The sequence below is a fragment of the Bombus pyrosoma genome, linkage group LG3 (assembly GCF_014825855.1).
Source record: "Bombus pyrosoma isolate SC7728 linkage group LG3, ASM1482585v1, whole genome shotgun sequence".
Taxonomy (NCBI): domain Eukaryota; kingdom Metazoa; phylum Arthropoda; class Insecta; order Hymenoptera; family Apidae; genus Bombus; species Bombus pyrosoma.
The window spans coordinates 2725652-2745114 of NC_057772.1; the positions used below are offsets into that span (position 1 = coordinate 2725652).

General features: G+C 45.7%; 1 protein-coding gene across 2 annotated transcripts in view; it reads right to left on the minus strand.

The window, feature by feature from the left end:
- LOC122566393 (rho GTPase-activating protein 20-like) overlaps window positions 1-19463 on the minus strand; it is a 177965-nt gene that overhangs the window by 131668 nt on the left and 26834 nt on the right. For both annotated transcript variants that reach the window (XM_043723585.1, XM_043723584.1), the window contains 2 exons: window positions 5467-5656; window positions 5110-5294 (listed from right to left, as the gene is read on the minus strand). In XM_043723585.1, coding sequence (XP_043579520.1) covers window positions 5110-5294; window positions 5467-5656 — 375 coding nt within the window. The remainder of the gene's footprint in view (window positions 1-5109; window positions 5295-5466; window positions 5657-19463) is intronic.

Below are 19463 nucleotides of genomic sequence, written 5' to 3' on the forward strand. Positions count from 1 at the left end.
GCTGCTGCTCTACTTTCTAGCTGCGTCTCCTCTTTTCCCGCGAGTCAGGGAAATGAAAAGAGACAGAACGAAAAGAGCCCGCGAAGGAAAGAGGACGATAGAATGGCCAAACGATGCACTAATGCGAATAAAATTACGTCTGCCAGAGCTCGTCCGCTATTACGGACTGCTTCATTGGTCGATGAGCGAGGTGGTAAAGAGGAACTCGACTTAAGCGTCGGTATCCGAGAACTCTTTCGTTTCTCTGCGATAATGTATACGCTGCCGGATGATTGCACACCGGCTAATTAATTTTCCACTAACTTTTTCTTCTAACTTCCTTCTCGTCTGTTTCACCTTTTCCACCCTTTGCCACCTTTTCGGAATGCGCGAGCCACCGCAACGCGCGACCTTTTCAATTTTCTACTAGAGCTATCTCGCGCAATAACATACCAACCGAGCGATATTGGTAGTCAGGCGAATTACGAGTTGTATTCTCGTCATCTGGGATAACGCGACAACTTGTAATTCCTAACATTTTCTTGCAAAGTTTCGTCTCTTTCGTTACCAAGCTTGTTAATGTTACAAGGTACCGATAGATACTCGTCGATACTAGCGTAACACGTCAGATTTCAATAAGAACGTCGGTTCCACGGTACAGGATGGTGGAGAAGACTCGTCGTAACTCGCAACGATAAATTTTTCCTTTTTCTCCGACAATGTACATATCAGCTCGTGTTTTTCTTCTTGGTCCGTGGCACGATTACGGCATCTACGTTGTAATTAACATCCATAACCATCAAACTGGATTACGAACAATATCCGGCTCGTGCTGCTTCGTCTTGAGATTAGAGAAGGACTGTTAACCGCAGACTCGAACTGCTACTTACTCATTAGCCGACCGGCAATGAGCGTAAAGAAACGGCTGCATGTGCATTTACTTTTCAGCCAAGCACGTTGATTATCGGCGAGTATAGCAGGATCATTGGCCGAAACTCAATCTGTAAGTACGTTTACACGGTCTGATTAACATCTATGGGTGGAGGAATTAGCCGAAGAATCGTGGAATTCGGTCACGGAGGATCGGTAACGAACGGTGTTTGATCGTTGTAAGCGTAACGTTTCGTTTGCACGGATTTCAAAGCGATCCAAGGTCCTGCGTCGAAGAAGGCATCGCGCGAGAGACGAACGAAGGCCGGACGGACGATCGCGTTCCAGAAAACTCACCGAACTCTCGTCGGAATCTTTTGGAAAGAACGAGTCGCAAGAAAGGTGATATTCGCGAGATCATCGGCTTCGGACGGTGCTTTCACATTCTCGCAAAAAAACGTTGACCTGCAGCTGCATGAATATTACCGCGACGAATACGGACACGGATAACGATGATCGGCACGATATGACCAAAAACGATCTTCGTCCGTCATTTATTATCGCGCATGTCCACCAGATTCACGCACGAGTAATTTCATTTCTGCTCCATTCCGTGTTTTACTCTTACGACCGAAGTAGACCAAATAAATCTCCACTTTCTTCCTCGCTTCTTCGATTCTCGTCTTCGCTCCGCTCATTCGAATCTTATTTTTTTACTCCTAATGAGAACGACGATCGATCCTCCGAGATACACCGTGCCGATCCACTCGTTTCGTACGCAGATTAACGCGACGATTGTTTTCTCAAAGTTGCCCTACGATTTTTCGTTTTTCACGCACATTACTTTCCGCTTTGTAAGATCGAGAAAGCCGGTTGCCAGACAACGCTCGTTACGATTACGAGTAATTAATCGATCGTTGTATCCTCTTCCGTAAACAAGCAGATTCGTAAACAAGAAGGAAGGACGGCAGATACGGGAGGGGGGAAAAGGTAGAAATAAAAGATAGCAGGGCGTTGGTTGTCGCATTGGCAGTGGCCGGGGCAACGAGCGCAGGTGCACGTGCGCATCGCGATGCAGCTACTCTTGAGCCGCCGCCATGACCGCGGTTACCGTGGCGCGTTGCTCTGCCGCAAAAACGTAATTTACGGTCGTAGCGAGTAGAGAACGTCGCAGAGAAACGGAGAAAGAAGGAAGAAAGCAAAAGAGCAAGAGAGCGAGATTGGACCAAAAAGACCGCGCCAGACTTTACATCCGTCCTTCTCGAAATTCTACGCTCAATTGCCGAAGGAGAGACGCTGCTCTGGATGACGACGAAACGATACAGAAGAGGACGAACGAGGGATCAGTCGTTAGGGACGATACTTTTCGTGGAATCCTCCGAGGTTTGTCGAGGAAGCAAACGGCCAGAAGAGGCTGCATCACGGATGGCGACAAGGTTTGAAACGCTTCGAATCTGTACACGTACGAAGCCACGGAACAGCATCGTAAGTCGCGTCTCCTATTTTTAACAGGCAGGCGATTTCAAGATTCGCTAGATTGTCTTGACATTTGCTTTTGGAAATAAACGTCTCTTCGAGATTTTGAAAATATCCTTCGTCGTAACGTTACAGCATCGAACACGTCGAGATATCTTAACAGTTACACCGTTGGCTTCTACGAAACTTTGTCGATATCTTTGCGTATATTTAACGGATTCTTTCCGTTTCTAGATATTTCACATCGGTTTAATCACAAAGTGACGTTAGAGAAATGTACGTATGGCGTTTTTCTTCCGTCGTGATCCTCGTATTCCGTGGTGTTGAAAAACCTCGAGGCTGAGATTCGAACGCCCATCGCTAGCCACAGGACGCCACCAGAACTCGAAGAATCCTTGGAGCAAATAAACGTACGAGAATAAGTCCCTCCTTGTTCGCCGAGTCCCTCGACGTTCTCTCTGAAGAGAGAAAAACGGAGAAAGAAGAAGGGAGCGTGTACGAGGAAGAGGAAGAAAGATGGAACGAGTCTCCCTCGCCTTCCAGGTGCGCGATTGCTTCTAATTGCCCGCGCTCTGGCCCCAAGGTGCTTCCAAAGTGAAATTGCTCCGTGGCAGCGGAGATCGCGCCAACAGCCGACCGGCGACAACAAGCCCGGAATAAAAAGGGTACAGGGAAGAGAACTGCCGGGTTCGTGCGCCGCTTCAGAAACTGCCTGCGATTCGAAGCGTTTTCATTAATTAACCTTCGGTCCTGCGCCAGGTTTTGCGTCATCCTGACGATCTCGGATTAACCTCGACCAGTTTCGTATACGTACGTGGGATGGCTGACGTTCGCAAACACCGTCTTTCCTTTCGCGTAACTCTATGACAAAGCGTCAGATTCCATCGATGGATCGAGTCAAATCGCTCGGATGAATCATTCCGAGAGAGAGAATGGCGAATATAAAAGGAAAGCCGTAAATAGCCATCGCCTTGTCATAAATTGAACGTAAATCTCAAATTATCTTCGATGCGCATTGTTCGAGAGCAACGACGAGAAGCAAAACGAAAAATGAATACAGGGTGTCCTAGGAGGAAACGTCCCAACTGACAAATTACAGGTTCGAACGAGAAGATGCCGTTTCCGCGAACGTAATTCTATTCGCTGCTTTAAACACCATTCCCATTCCATCGTAGGCCACGATTCGTTCTCGACCACGTCACTCGCGTATTGCTTGTATCGCTTCTTCGCCTATCTTTCGCTTCTCCTTGGACACCCTGTACGTGATCATGTTGCACGAGTCGGAATCAGATCGAGTGATATTCCATAACCAAAGGCGTTCTCGAAAATATCTTTCGCAACGACCGAACGAAGAAACTCGAAAGAGAGCCTGTACGTGTCTGCTATAATTAATCCACGCGTCGATCGTAATAATCATTTGGCGGGAAAAAGATCGGTGTCTCGGTCTCGGTGCGAGATGCATCGAGAACGGAGCGTATATTTGCACGGTTTTTGCGCGAGAACTTCGTTATCGATGACCATCGGCGTCTCAGCGCGCGGAATAAAGAAGGTAGGCGTTTCCTCGGCGAGTCGGTTTCGCTCGAATCCCGCGGAACGATCTTTCGCCGGCGCGAAGAGAGGCTTTTTCACTTTACGACGCCGTTGCATCTTCGCGGACTCTCGCTGCGTCTTGTAAAAGTCAATATTTATGAGGATGCTAACCACCGTCATCGCTCATCCCGACTCGTTAACCAGCTCCGCCGGCGTGGCTTTGTGTTTACATCCGAAGGACAGCCATCCTCTTTATTGTCAGCCCTAAGAAAACACGTCCACCGTTGCATCCAGAGTAGCCAACGTTCGTCGAGCCCCGGGCACCATAGCCTTATCAGTATCCGCTCTGTCTGACCACCATATTTTCCACGGTGTTTTTAGTGAAAACACCTTGCCCGCCCGACCAACGATCATCTCTCTGCGCTTTCTTACAACCGATCCAGAGAGACTGGTCTGCGCACCAAAGTAAGCTGTGAGTTCTGCCTCCTGGCTACTCTCGGTAGGTGTTTACATTGTTGTATAAGAAACGCGCCAGGCTTGCCAAGCTAACTAACTGGACATTGAATTCTAACGAGGGCTGTTCGACTGGAGTTTCCAGCAAGCGTCCAGATCTTTCGTACTGTACTCGTATCGTATTAAGCGAACACCTACGCGACCGTGAGATCGACTCTCATTTTCGCTCATTCTCGATCGAATCGTACTTCTCTGTTAGAAAATTTCTTCCAGAGGAAAAGGTTCGTTCGACCTTTCTCCAACGTTAAGAGCACTTTTCACCGTTGAAAGAATAATCGATATCGACGAGAAAGAAACGTTTGTACGCAACATGGAATCTAAATCCTCCGTAAGGAGGCTCGAAGGCATAGGGTTTTCTCTTTCTTTTTTTCTTTTTTTTTTTTTTTTTAAGACGAAAAATGATCGAAAAAAGAGATACGCGTTTAGCAGGAAAAATCGCCGCATCCGCCATCGTCAGGAATTCCCTTTCGCGAAAGGTTGCGCGGATCGAAGAGTCGAGCGTAATTGCGACACGCCGGGAGAAAGGCACAACGTGGTCGAAGTAACAGGTGCCGCGCGAACTCGAACAACGTGGCTCGATTCGAGTGCCGCCATCTCTCAACCGAGAGCTCCAGTCAGCCTTGCGATCGGGTCGGAAATCAGTCGATAAGAAGAGCTCTACCATCCGTGTGGAAAACAGGCGCGTATTGTTCTCCAAGGACGTTCGCGACTTCCGCTCAAAATTCTTTAAATTGCACTCACCCTTTGACAATGCTCGGAAGTGACCACCGAGAGATCCGCGAGCGGCTGAAAGATAACATCGTGAAATTCGGGATAGTTTCGCGCCAGCGGCCTCGCGTACAGCTCCTTCGCGCTGCACAGAGCTTCGTGGTACTCCTCCTCGGCATGAAGAAGCTTCTCCGTAGCTCTGTATCGTCTGTCCGTATCTGTAACGCGAAGAAACAAAAAACCGACGATCGCGTCATTGATTCACCGGTTAGGGCGTAGCAGCTATCGAGAGAAGCTTCGTGTATCGACATACGCGTCAATAACGGTGATAGCGTAGCGAGCAAGTACTTTTTCAGCGAATAAAGTCGGATCGAAGCGGTGGAAACTCACCTCCTATCGGATCGTACTGTCTCGCGGAGTCCTCGATCAGCAAAACTTCTCCGTGCAAGAGAGCAACATCGGCGGCAGGATCGATCTCTGCTCTGGAGCCAGCGAGCAACAATCGTGGCCTGCAGACCCGATACTTCAATAGCACGGGAGCAACCACGGACGAAATAGCTCCGGGAGACGCACCAGGTAGCTGCAATCAGACATGGCAGATGATCGATAAACGTGTAGCAACGATAAACAATCGCGACAAGAATCCTAGCTTCCGTTCTTTTACGCTATCGATTTACGCGTCTCGTATCGTAATTTATATTTAATGGACACGCGCGCGATTCACAGATACAATCGTATATCTGTTTCGATGATATCAATGGATCGATAGAATACAAATCGTAGATCGATGATACGACTGGAAATTTCGCCACCAGGTTCGAATACGTCCAAATACATTTCGCACGTTGTACACGTTAAAGTAAAAGCCGTTAAAGTTGTTCGGCGCTGGGAAACATTGCAAGACAAATTTCAATCGCATGGTCCGTCGGAAATTCTGCGAATTCTCCGGAAATGAAAAGCTCGGTGGTGATCGATGAAAGGAAATTATCAGATTGACTCGAATATCCACCGATCCGAAGAATCGTGCAGCCGGAGTCTGGTAGCGGGTAATCACCACGTGGCTTTGCGAGGTACAACTATATTCCATATCTACCCATACGTTCTCGCTTCGATCCACGCCTTCGATGAATTCCAACAAAGCCAACAAGTTTAATCGAAGTTTAAATCGAGCCATATAGCCGGACGATGGTAACCGCGAGAGTATCGATTCGTCGGGGCCAGGCAAACGAAAATTGTAATGTGTTGCACGAGTTCGTGGTTGCCCACTGTGCTTAACCCGCGACCTCGTTGGTAACCTTACGCCGGCGTGGCAATTATCGCTGGCACAGTAACGGGTCGGACAATGCAATTTAATCTCGGTTTACAAGAGCCGAGCTTACACCCGACGCCGATCTTTTCTAATCGTCGTTCTCGGAATGGCTTGGAAGAGGAGGGCAATCGCTAGACGCGGGGCGAGCGACGCGAGCGAGATTCTTTCTTCTCGACCGAATAATCGACGGTTCAAGGGAATCAGGCAGAGTCGGACGATCCGGTGCGGAGCGTGCGATCACCCAGGATCGATGATACGATCGGTATGATTGGGAAGAATCCGGTAGTCGATGAGCTCCACGCTGAGCGTACCGTTAATCATATTGCGAATTCTTTTTCCGGTGTAACGTGGCTCGCGCGTGCCTCGTTCAGCAATTCGGTGCGTTCGTTTTGTCCGAGTCGAACGTTCTTGAGCGGCTTTCCGCTCAAGCAATGTTACGCGTGTAAGTATACGCGCAACCACGTTCTTAACGATCATCGAACGCACAATGTCGTCGCACCGTTTCTTTCTATCGCGTAAGCCGTTTCCTTTGCAAATTATGATGCGTTTAAACGACGATACGTAACGAGATAATATCCGGCGATAAGATCGAGCTTCTTCCACGGGTAGGACGGGTAGAAGCGAGAGAGAAACGAGAGAAAAAGAAAATCCGTGAGTTCTGCGACCATCCACGAGCGTGTTCTCTCGGTTAATAGATCGGTAGATGAAAATGCGATTAAATAAAAGGAACGGTCGAAGATACACGTTCGCGGCTCGCGTTACGAGTCCCTTTTACATCCAGGACGATTCTCATCGGCTCATCGCGGGTCTAAGAGCGATGTCCGTACGAGACGTATATACCAACTTCTCGTTTAAACGAGAGGCGCGTTATCTCTGTGACCAAGTTTTTTCACGACCGGCAAGGTACTGATATTACTCTCGATCGGAGAAAGGGCGAATTCGCGTATACGCCCACTCTCGCTTTTAATAAAGTCAAACCGGAATCGTAAAACTGAATCTAAATTGCGTAATTATACCGGTCTGTCTTTCTCCGTTTTCTCCCTTCCATCTCGCGTTTTGTACCCGTTCGATCGCGAACGGCCTCCGCTTCGTTTCCTTCGTTTTCGCCACCCTCCACCTTCGCTTCATTTCGATTCTCTCGCAGCCTTCGTGTTTCGCCTCGTAACGTTTCTCTCTCCTCTTTCCGTCGCTGCGATACGAAGACATCGGAGCGAGCAAGATTATAAATTGGCGCGAAATACGAGTACACAGCGCGCATCCCCCGTTGCAACGGCTTTTAAAACCGGCCTTATTCGGCCAAAAGTAAATGCCTCGCAGCACCGGCAACCGCAACCGCTCGCTCGCCGCTTTATATTGTAATTAAACATTTGATACGAACCAGACGTACGAGGGCTCGCGCGTCTCGCGCTACACGCGATTGCACTTTATGGATGTTAATATTAGGCTAACGATCGAGCCTGCTGCTTTTTTTAATGTATCACTCGCCGACCGGACAGCAACAAAATTACAAGTCGTTCGAGCAAGGGGTTCAAACAGAAACAGTCTGCCTCTGCCTCTGCCTCTGCCTCTCTTTCTCTCTCTCTCTCTTCCTCCCTCTTCTCTTCTTACTCTATCTCTTTCTTTGTCTCTTCGTATGCTTCGTGAACGGTGTTCGAGAGAAAAACGACCGAGGATCGCGAATGTTTGCACCGCGCGAATCACTCGAGCCCCTGCCGACCGGAAATTGCCTCTAATTGCCTCGCAAACTTTCATTCTTCATCCTGAATATCCGCGACTCCTTCTCTACCCCCTCCCCCATGTTCTCCGTCTTTTGATTAAATCCCTCTCCATTAAGCTTAATCGGATTCCGCTTTATCATCCGTCCTTCGTTTAAACGAGCACGACTCACAAAAGCAAACGCCTCTTTGTCATGTTCAACGCGGTCGAACCTGTTACTGAACCCATTACCAATACCGATAGACCATATTTCTCTGTCCCACGAGTCGTCCACGATCGAATCCGAATCAGTATTCGATCGCAAGGCGAGTCGTTCCAATGGACGAGAGAGAGAGAGAGAGAGAGATGAGATGAGACTGGTCGTGCTCGAAGAACGATGCGTCGATGCTACAAGATGATAATAATACACTTTCTTTTTCTGGATACCCTCGTTACCATAATTTTGCTATATTTGCCAGCTATATATTTGCCAGTGTTTAATTTTCGAAATATTGGGTCACCGTGTAAATCTATCAGCTTGACAAATTTTCATACATATTTTTTACGCCATCGAATGGACCATCGTAAGACGCTTCCATTTATAGTATAAATTACCCGATGGCAACCTGTTGAAGGTCACCGCTTTTAAGAAAACTCTACATCTGGTCTTGTTAGCTTTCTAAAGCACCGAAGCCATCGACAGCGTATAAACAAAAGACCGCGACGAAGACAGACCATAAACAGTCGACAGGCGACGTTGACTTGGGGGTTTTTTCAGTTATAGAGTAACACTGCTAGCGCGCGGATCTGGACCAGCTCATATTATTATTTCATTCTTGTAATTTTCACTTCCGTATTTCAAATATATTTTTCTACCTTATAATTTATCCACGCGTCTCTCTCATTATACATCTAATAACGTCAACACAACCGAAGCATCGTCGAGTATCAAACATTTTCATTCTTAGCGATAAGAAAGAAGAGTCGATTGAAAAATCTTTTCGCCCCTATCGAAACTAAATTCATCCGAGAAATACAACGTTTCCGATCATTTAAGCCGAACGATAATACCTACGTATCTAGTGCGTAGAATAGCAATATCTAAACGCCGCTTGCAAAGTAATAAATGGGAAATGTCGATATCGGTGGATCAAAGTTTCTCCATTTAATAGGATTCAGAAGTTTCGCGTCTATCGAACTGTACGTTTCATACATCGATTCGTGCATGTGTCCGTTGAAAATACGCGTATACGAGCATCCTGTCCCTCCCAGACTCATTACGGGACAATGAGCGTCGTTACATCGATCACAAGCCAGGCCATTCTGTCGAGGCGGAAGAGAGCGGACTATTTCGAGTGGCCACGAGCAAGAGGAGCCGGTCGATGCAACGCGTCGATTAATTTCTCCCGCGTTTGAACGAGAAGTATTGCCAGCTTAAGACGTATAGAAAAACCATTAATCATGATACGATTGCCACTTTAAACTCGATTGGAATTTCCGTGATACGGTTCCTGCTCGATAACGTGACGTAAGTATTCGCACGGATTGTGTCATCGCCGACTAGTAATAGCGAGAGATAATCCGCAGTTCACGAATATCGACCTTTTTATTTCATTTTATGGCGATAAAGCGAGAAGTTTAGCGAATTTTACGTACAATTCGCGGATTTTTATGCCGTCGTGGAAAATTTAAACGCGCGTTTTTAATTAGATTAAGATTCGAAACTGTATAAAATATGGAAAGCAGGGCATTCCTTTTTAACATTCAACCGACGAAACTTTCTACTTATTTCTCGTTCATAGACATATAAATTTGCGCAAATATCCACGGTTTATTGAAAGCTAAATTTACTTAAAAAAAAAAAAAAGAAAAAAGGAAAAGGAGGAATAAATATAACCTGAAAAGTAATAATCTCGAGATATCTGCATGAATCAGAATTGACTCGGACGTATGTGTTTAAAGTGAGCGCTATTTGCAACTATATAATGAAACAATCTATCTTAAACGACGGTTCTTTGTCTGGAAAAGATTTTCGAGGCACGCGGCAACGAGGCTAATTTTTTCAATTCGAAGAATTACATCATTGGTCAATTACCGGTTAGGAGGAGCTCCAGTTAGAAGAAAGTGGCCGCGACGGATGATTGAGGGCTGTGCGCGTGTCTGGAATTGTTTTATAAGAGTTGTTCAACCGAGGGAGGGATCTGCTCTTAACAAACGAACCGACCAATTGTTTCGATAATTGAAGATCAAAAACGGTTTTCCATGTTGTTAATTCTATCGATGATATTTATTTTATTGAAATTTATATCGTCGAACGTATCGAACGTACGCGCTAGTCAAAACATCGTTACCCAATAACATCGCTGCCAATAATGGATCGAGAGGTATGATTGTCATGCAACTGAGAGAACGAAGGCCATACCAAGTATATATAGCTCGACACAGTGGTGGCACGGAGAAGAATGTAAGTACTTGCGTAGTACACAGAGAGATACACTTGCTTTGAATAGATCGCCTAAGCCTAAAGAATTTCAGACTCGGTCTCATACGTATTTAATCGTATCTAATTAAAGAATTTACCTTGTAAATCGAAGATCGATCGAATAGTTGAACCGGACTTACCGGACAACAGTTTGATCGCAATTTAGAAAATATACATACGAACAATGGAGTAATATTTAGTGGTGCACAGTAAAATCGTATTTACTTAAACCCGATTTATTGGAACGAAATTTTACTCGGCGTTTAATTAAATAAATAAACAAGCCGTAACTACGATCGTTCGAATCCGCCTGATTGAAAAATTACAGCTAGTAGAAAGAATTAAGAAACTGCTGTTACATAAACTGTTTTCTCTCGATGGATTCAAATAAATCGTTCGACCGTAAAGCATAAATAATCGCGCGATGAAATTGGCAAAAAATCGATAATATATGTACGGATGCTAAAAACTTCCCTGGTGAATATAAAATTGCGAACATTTCGTATAATTTCGTACATCACTTGCGACAAAAATTGCAAAGAGGATAGCGACACCCAGGTAGGTCGTCCCGCCACTGACACGCGTCGCTCACTGGGTGTAGGACGAAAACACATTCGGTCGAATCATTTTCCACTAAATTTGCTAAATGGAGAAAATTTTTATTTCTCATATCCTCGTCCCTTCGCCGAAATTAAATATTAGCAACGAAAAAATTAAAATTCACGTCTTTTAAAAAAAAATCATTGATAATGGAGCGAAGAAAAGGAATTCTCGTTTACATTTCGTTAGCTAACGAGGGAAAGTATCTCATCGTTAATTTTTTCACCGCTCTTCTTTCTTTCGTATTTCCTTTCATCGTGTACTTCCGTGTCAAAATGAAACGTTTTCAACGCAAAAAAGTGAATAATAATCATACACAAATAAATTACCTCCGTTCTACCAATACAAATCATCGTTGGCGAAGAAATTAAAAAGCAAAATTCCTCTACACAAGCGAATAAATCTATCGTTAATAATCCTATCAATTTTCTACTCTGAATCTAGTTCAAGAACAAACGAATATTTTCTTAACAAACACCCGGTACAAGTGTGCGCCGCAGTATGTAGACACATGTGACCAGTATGGGCTTTAAGCTACCGGTTTGTGTGCACGCAAAAAAGCGTGTGAATGCAGTCAACAGGCTTAAAAGAGAGTGAGAAATGTGTTGGTGCACGCGCGTTCTAGGCCTCGCCCATGCTAGAACGGCCGAACCAATTCGTCGAACCGCTGCAGCACCAACAGCCACTCTCATTCCTTTCGCTACGAGAATCGAATCGGTCTGCCACGACGACAAATGAACGCTTGGAGAACACGAAGAGGCTGTTTGTCGCGTCGTCGATTCGTGAGAACACGGGTGTTAAATGAAAAATCGCGATTCAGCGCGCGGATCGAGCGGGATGCGCGCGATGCATTATACATCGCTGCTTGAAAACTATCGTTCCAGCTGAAACGATTCCGCGAGGGAATTCCGATGAACTTGCGCTTCTATGCATCAAACGACAAACATCAACTACGATCGGTAGAATTTATGTCTCAGAATAATCCACGTTTCAAAAGACTTTTTCTACGTTTTATCGTACAAGTTGCTTTAGGAATGAAAGGACATGTAACTGAAGCTCATACGAGCGAAAACTAAGCCAAACTCGATTCAAACGTAGACCTCAGATCGTAGAACGTTCGAGCTTTCACAGACTCTCGTAAGCTTTCGGACACGAGTTGCTCCGAAAGAAGCAGCGTACATGAATCATTCGAGATGAGTAATAAAGAGATGACGCAAGAACTTTTTCATCAGCCAGCAGATCGTTGCGAGAAGATCGTAAAAGTTGAACAGTCGCTATCGTTGTAATCTTTCGGCGAGAAGATATTCGCCGAAATTCGTCATAACGGAACGACAATGAGCGCTCCTTCCTGCGTAGAAAGCTGTGACAGGAAACGCGGATTCACCGGTATTTCCGCTAGTTGACTCTCGAGGTTAAAGCTTCTAACGACTGTTTACGCTTTATGCTGTTCACAATGAAGCCGTTAAGAGTCACTCGTACGTAGCAAAGTAGAGAAATACGAACTTGGTCTCGTGGAAGACACGCGACCAGCTATCCTAGATCCTCTAGATCCCCGGCCGAATAATTGGCTCGTCTCAGAAGAGGTAATGCAGCGGTCAAAAATAGTAAAATCGAGCTAGAGGCGGATGACCTGCTTTCGGAACGCACATGTTTCTCGCAACAACGAGCTTCGTTCATCTTCGCCTTAATATCGTGTTCTTCTGCTTCTTCGCTGCGTTAACGATAGCCGTGAGATTAATAGCGCGAACAATACCGACGTGGAGGAGGCGATTATCTTTATGACAACGATTTCAACGTATAATTCTGGTACCACCGACATCTGCTACGCGTCAACTTGAATTTATGACCATTTTCTTCTCTTTTTTTCTTAGTCAGACCGACAATTCGAATCTTCGCGAAGAGATTATTTCATGATACACGTACGTACGTACGTTCTACGTCGCAGGACAAGGTACGAATACGATATAGAAAAGAAAAATTAGAAAATTAGAACAAAAATATGCAGCCGTTTGATATAATTGTTTAATCAGTTTAATTCCCCACTCCTCGAAAGCAGGACATTGTTACAGTCTGACTAAGCCTGTTGGAGCAACCGAGCACACAAGACTACAGTACCCGAATTCACGACACTGTTCATGGTTGGAGTGATATTCCGCGACAATTTCTGCCTTTGTGCATCGTCTACTCGAGCCCTTTCTATTCCAAGGCAGTTGTTGATAAACCAATTCCGAGAGAAATGGATGGATTTTTTTCGAGATCCAGCTAGTGGAGCCACTTGTTTGCTTGTTCAAAGAGCGCAAAGTGGTGCTAATTCAGCCCTATTGTCGTGGTAGAGAGGCGCACAGGATAGATCCTCTCTCTCTCTCTCTCTTTCTCACTCTTTCGCTCTGGGCCTGGGCTACGCATTCGAGAATAGACGTTCACTCGGTCTAAATTTGCATGACCCAATGAGGGGCCACTGATCTCCCATCGTCGAAAGTAAATTTCCTGGAACCGTCACTTCGTAACGTATTGCGCGCTGCATTACCCAATATATACATTCGAAAATAGATTTTTCGCGGTACAAGTACTCCTCGATGATACTTTCTAATTTTAGTCAACGTTACTCGACAGCCGACAGTGGAATTTCGTCGTAGAGGCACCGAGGAGGACCTTGCTAATCGCTCTCGACCCACCTTCCACTCTCCCTCTCTCTCTGTCTCTCTCTCTCTGTCTCTGCCTCCCGAGCTATCGAAATTCGACGCTGCAAAAAGTCGAGACCCGAGAGGAGGCGATTTCGATTCGAAACGCGTCCCTGCAGAATAAAGCTACCATAACTCTGCTGACTCGCGCCAAGTCAAGGTGATACCTGCCAGCAGACTGCATTAATTGTCGCTGGAATAACGATGGCAGGGAAAAAGAAGGATACACCCACTCGGTTCTCTAGGTCAGCAGGGTGATCTTCAGAGCGAAAAAGGCGAGATAAACGAGCTGTCGGGAAGGACGATTCGCGTGGGTGGTTGCGCGCGTGTCAGACGGCTTAACGGTCAGATTCTGCGAGAGCGAGGCGCATTTGGCTCGCGATAATGCATTAGATTCTGTTCGCTCTTTGCTCTTGCTTCCGTTCTTCCTTTCCTTCCATTTCTCTTTTCTCGTTTGCCCCGTGATTTATCGAACGATCGTTCAACGATCAATCGAAATTACAGGCGCGCTATTGAACTCGTTGCAAGTACAATGTAAACGCGTTCGTCTTGCACTTTGTTTAAAAATGCGAGAACCTTGATGTTAATCCACCGAATAATCGTTTCTCGGCAACGACGTTATGATCGTTCGTTTACCAAGTACACGCCTATTTGCAGATATTATCGTGTGCGATCGATCCACGGGCGAATTCAAGGATAACTCACGGATGTTGAGATTAGTTACGATCTTAGATAACGAGTCGCGTCGATCCTTGCCGAGAAAAGGTTCGTAATATACGAATTTACGAAATATACAGTGGCTCGCGGTAAATTTTCAAACGTCAAAATACTTTTGTAAGCCACCGCGCGTATCCTGCGTTTTTTATCCGTGGCAAGTCAACTTCCTGATGTTAACAGGTACACGGTCGAGGAAGCTAAGAAAGTTTTCACACCTCGGTGTCACTTCGGCGATTTACACCGCGCGCAGATCCTCGAAATGGGCGATAAATTTCGCGCGTTTATGGTTCGGGATTTAGCATTTGCACCGCGGCCTTGCAGAAAAGAATGGTATACCGGCGGATAATCGTTTAGCATAATCGATTCGTCGTGTTCGTTAATCCGTGATCGATAAGCAGCAATTTTCTAAACGTTAAAAAGGACACGGCGAAGCGTAGAAACCGAGCGTTCGCGTAGCTCGCACGGTTAACCCACTGACACGGAATCCGCGTGGTTTTTTAGTTCGGCCGGCAAGGTCAGTTCCTGGATCTTTTCGAAATTGGAAAATCGCACGTTCTGTTCCGATCTATCGAAACTCGTTCTATCGTTCTGCGTGAATGAATATCCGGTTTCTCTGGCGGGCGAGGGACGCTGCAAGAAATAACGCTAAAAACGTTTTCTACGTGGTTTCGCGACTCTTCTTGTTGTAATTTCGCGAGGTTCGATGGTGTACGGCGAGGCTTACGGTGGAAGAAAGCAACGCACGTTCGCGCGATACACGCATTTTTAATTATCTCTGCTGTTCCTCGATTAATTGTTTCAGCGGTCACATCGACCGACTGCATCTTGTTTCGCGGCAGTGACTTAACCGACTGGCTCGATTGAAATTCACTCGATGACTAATCTGCTATACAGATTGCTATTCTCTTTCGCGATACGTATACAAAGAGACGCGTTCCGAAAATGGTATTGGAATCTTTGCTTACGACGAACGCGTTACCAAACGGTTCTCTAGACTCTCAAAGTTTTATCAAGCTTGATTCGACCGTAGGCCAAGCACAACAGTTTCAGCTAATTTACCTTTCACGCTTTTAAACGGCGCATACGTTTCTATTATCATCGAAGGTAGCCAATTACCGGAGTTTCTAAAACTGTCGATTAAATCGTAGCGGCTCTCAGAGACCAACAGCCTATCAATAGTTAAGAATTAACTTCCAATTAAACGACTCGATGTTCCGGAATTAATAAAACTGTGTCGCCTGGGTCGAAACCACTATCCTACAAATCGCACGAGCGACAATTCGCAAGTGTGCGCGAATCCGTACGGCTTGGGAATTAATTCGCCCTCGGTCGAGTCGGGGATCGCATCGGGAAAGCCTGTCAGGCCTGCGGACGTTGCTTGACGAACGCGTAACGATAATTAATCGTTTCTGCAGCGACATGCGTGCACTAGATCGAATCGTTGCTCGAATGCGCAAACACGCGAGAGAGAGAAGCCTTCGACTGTGTAGATCGTCTAAATGTGAAATTTCTTATAAACGTAAACCACGTGAGTACTACTTTTGCGAATTCTCGATTGTGATATATAAAAGAAAAAAAAAAAAAATGATCGGCGATACGGTTAGACGAGCAGAAGATCGTAAATGTTTCGGTGAACGAGGCGACGATTTAAGAAATTTCGAGGAAGATCAAGAAATAACGTTAATACGACTTATGGCACGATAATTTCTGGCCTCCTTGCATCTTGGCCCCCGTACTATACTTTCACGATCGCCTTCTTACCGAAACAAACGGAGCACAACGCGATTTCGCAAACGAACGCGATCCTAGAGTCATAAAACCAGATCGGGAGAACTGGATGGAAATTTCGGAATAACGACAGCCGCGTTTGCACAACCGTCAGTCTCGCGAAAATGCTAAACGTTTCCACGAAAATTCGATCGAGTATTCGCTCGGTATTCCGTGACTGCGAGCCTCGTTGCTGCCTCTTGCCAAATCGTTCGCGACGACGGCCAGAGAGATTCGCTGGAAAGGTGAAACGATCGAACGTTCAGTCTCGCTTTGGCGATTTTCAATTTTTCACTCCATAAAACCGTTCCAATTTTTATCACAACCCGGTACAGACCGGTGCATTTCCGGACAATGCCGCGCTCACACGATCAAGAAAATAAACATCGCGTACGATTAATCACACGGTCGACGTTGAGCCGCATGCGAGACACGCAATTCCATAAATTAAAAGTAGAAAATAGGACAAGCGTGGTTGCTGTAAACGTTCTTTTGGAAAATCCTTCCTTCGAATTCCTATGGTTCAATTATATCGTTATTAATTTACAGCTACGCGCGGTTAAATAAATTACCGTAGAGACAAGTTGCGTGTTTTATCAAAAATTGCGCGTTAATTATATAGCTGGGCAATGGGATTGAGAAATTTACAAAAAGGAGTTTCCGTTTGACTACGGAGAGGCTCGGTTTCATCGTGGAACGCGTGATTGCCAACGATGAATATCTGATGCATTCGCGAAGTATTCGAAGAGAGGGAAAAATGAGCTGGTATTTAGACGATAAACCTGGCATTCGGATGGCCTAACAACGTTTCACAAGAGAGAAACTATTCATACACGATGCAGCTATGTGCACGATTCCGAATTGTTTTATAATTAACGATAATCGTGCGTATACTTTCGATTCTATTTCACCGTTACCCGTTCACGATACGTCCAAGTTACTCGTCAAAACTGTTCTTGAAAATTGTGCGTTTTATTTTGCGAACAACGAGAGCCACGTGGTTCGATTCCGTGGGTCGGTTTCACAAATTTTATACTTTCTACGTGCATGACGATAATACGGATAAGCGGATAATACGTACGTAATGATACGTACTACGATAAGGATATTACGAGCGAGCTACATTTCTAAATAGAAAACGAACGTGCAGGCGCACATCGTAAGGAAAATATAATATTATACGCGAGAGAACTCGATACACGCGGCCAACAGACTGGTGACACGCAGAGGAATTAGAATACAGGGGTATACCGTTACGATAATGGTGAAAGTAGAGACACCCACTTGTTGAGCGTTTGCTGTTCCCCGATGCGTCACCACGTTAACCGCGAATTAGCATAGTTATCGTAATTTCGTGTCGATATCGACCACGTTTTAACCTCGTCAGCTATAAAATGCCTCTCTCCCTCTAAATTTAGACGTCAACGTAGAAACGTCTCAACGAACGTTTACATGAAACGTATCCGACGATAACCTTTTTCGATCACGTTTTCATTGGCAAGCTGTAGCTTGCAGCGTTATCACTCGTCCACGGTAATCAAGTAATCGTCGAGCTGGCTGATGGCGACAACAATTTTGAAGAAAGTGTCCGCCATGTCTGACCTCAAGACGAGCGTCGTCCACGGTCGAGCCGTAATTAATACCGCAAGGCCGGCTTTCAATATCTCAGCGATTACCTGGATATTTCGTATATTTTTAAACGAATACCAGTATACCTTGATTCGTTCGCATAGAACGTCGGCATGTGACTGCGAATGCCGCTCAACAACTGGTACAGCTTCTTAATATTTTAATTGATGACCTTTCTACGTAACGAAAGACGGCATATACGGCCGTTGCTGGCGCGTTTCATGCGAAAGACAAAATTTACGTCACGTAGAATTCGATGTTAATCGAGCGTGCAGTTTTCGGGCGCGATCAGCGATACATAACACGGTATTGTATTACAATTTAAGGAACGCCATTGCTGTCGCATGACGAGCCAGCGATGGCGACCGAAACGAAGGAAATTGCAATTAGCATCGGCGTTTGGCTCGGCTCGCCTTCCTCGATGCCTCGTCCGCCTACTTTTTCCACATCGATCGAATCCAAAAACGTGCTCGCGATCTACGAGGATATCGAAAGGATGTCAACGCCTTTGCGGAATCGAATTCGAGTTACATTCGCTCGCCTAATGTCTTCGTGCTTACGAGTGAAGTCATCGGCATTAAAAATCAAAAACGCGTGGGTCCTTCCTTGCCATATTTTGCAAAGCGAAAAAGAGAAATTTCGCTTGAACTTTCGGCGAGGTAGGTGCGTCTCTAGCACCGGATACTTCTATCCAGGAAACGGATATGGTGGATTCGATGATTGGAATCTGGCACGATCTCGGAAATCGGTCAAACTTCTGGCAAACGACGAATTAGCCCGTTCGCGGCTAAGGCTGGGCCGTAATTCCGATTACTTTCTCGAATGTATCACACGGCAAAACGAATATATCGCGAAGAGGAAACCCGGAGAAGGGGACGTGCGAATCCATTTTGCTAACGGGTCTTCCGCCTAGGGGACTTTAAACTTTTAACGAGGATTGCATCTTCGCATTGACCTACAATCGATGCCATTATCTTCGTCCATTTTCTATCGTCCATCGCGCCTTGTCACTGTATCATTTCCATAGAAGATAGCAGGTTGCAAACGGTTAACCGCTTCGTTTCGATAACGGTACGGCTGAAAGGCGAGCGCGAACGAAAGTCGCGTGCGCCACGTGAGAAATTCCGTGCACGATGTTATAATTCTTCGGGGGATACGACGAAACCTACAACGTACGTAAGTAAGTACACGCTATAAAGGAGACAAGAGGCTTTATATACAGCGATACAGAGACGTCGTAATTCATAAAACGAGCTAAACAAGGCGTGGTGGATGTTCAACACAATTCCATGGAAATATCGTTCATCGAGCGAATTGCAAGGAAAAAAAGGTGGTGGCCATCGAGCGGCACGCGCGTATAGTATGGAGCTTAATAAATCTTTGGCCGGCACGTTGAGCCTAGACGTTTTCGCAACGATCACGACCGGCTGGTCTCCTGTCGTTACTCATCCTATTATGCGCCTCTTTTTGCCACGGTGAAAGGAGATCCTTAAAGATGTATCTAAGG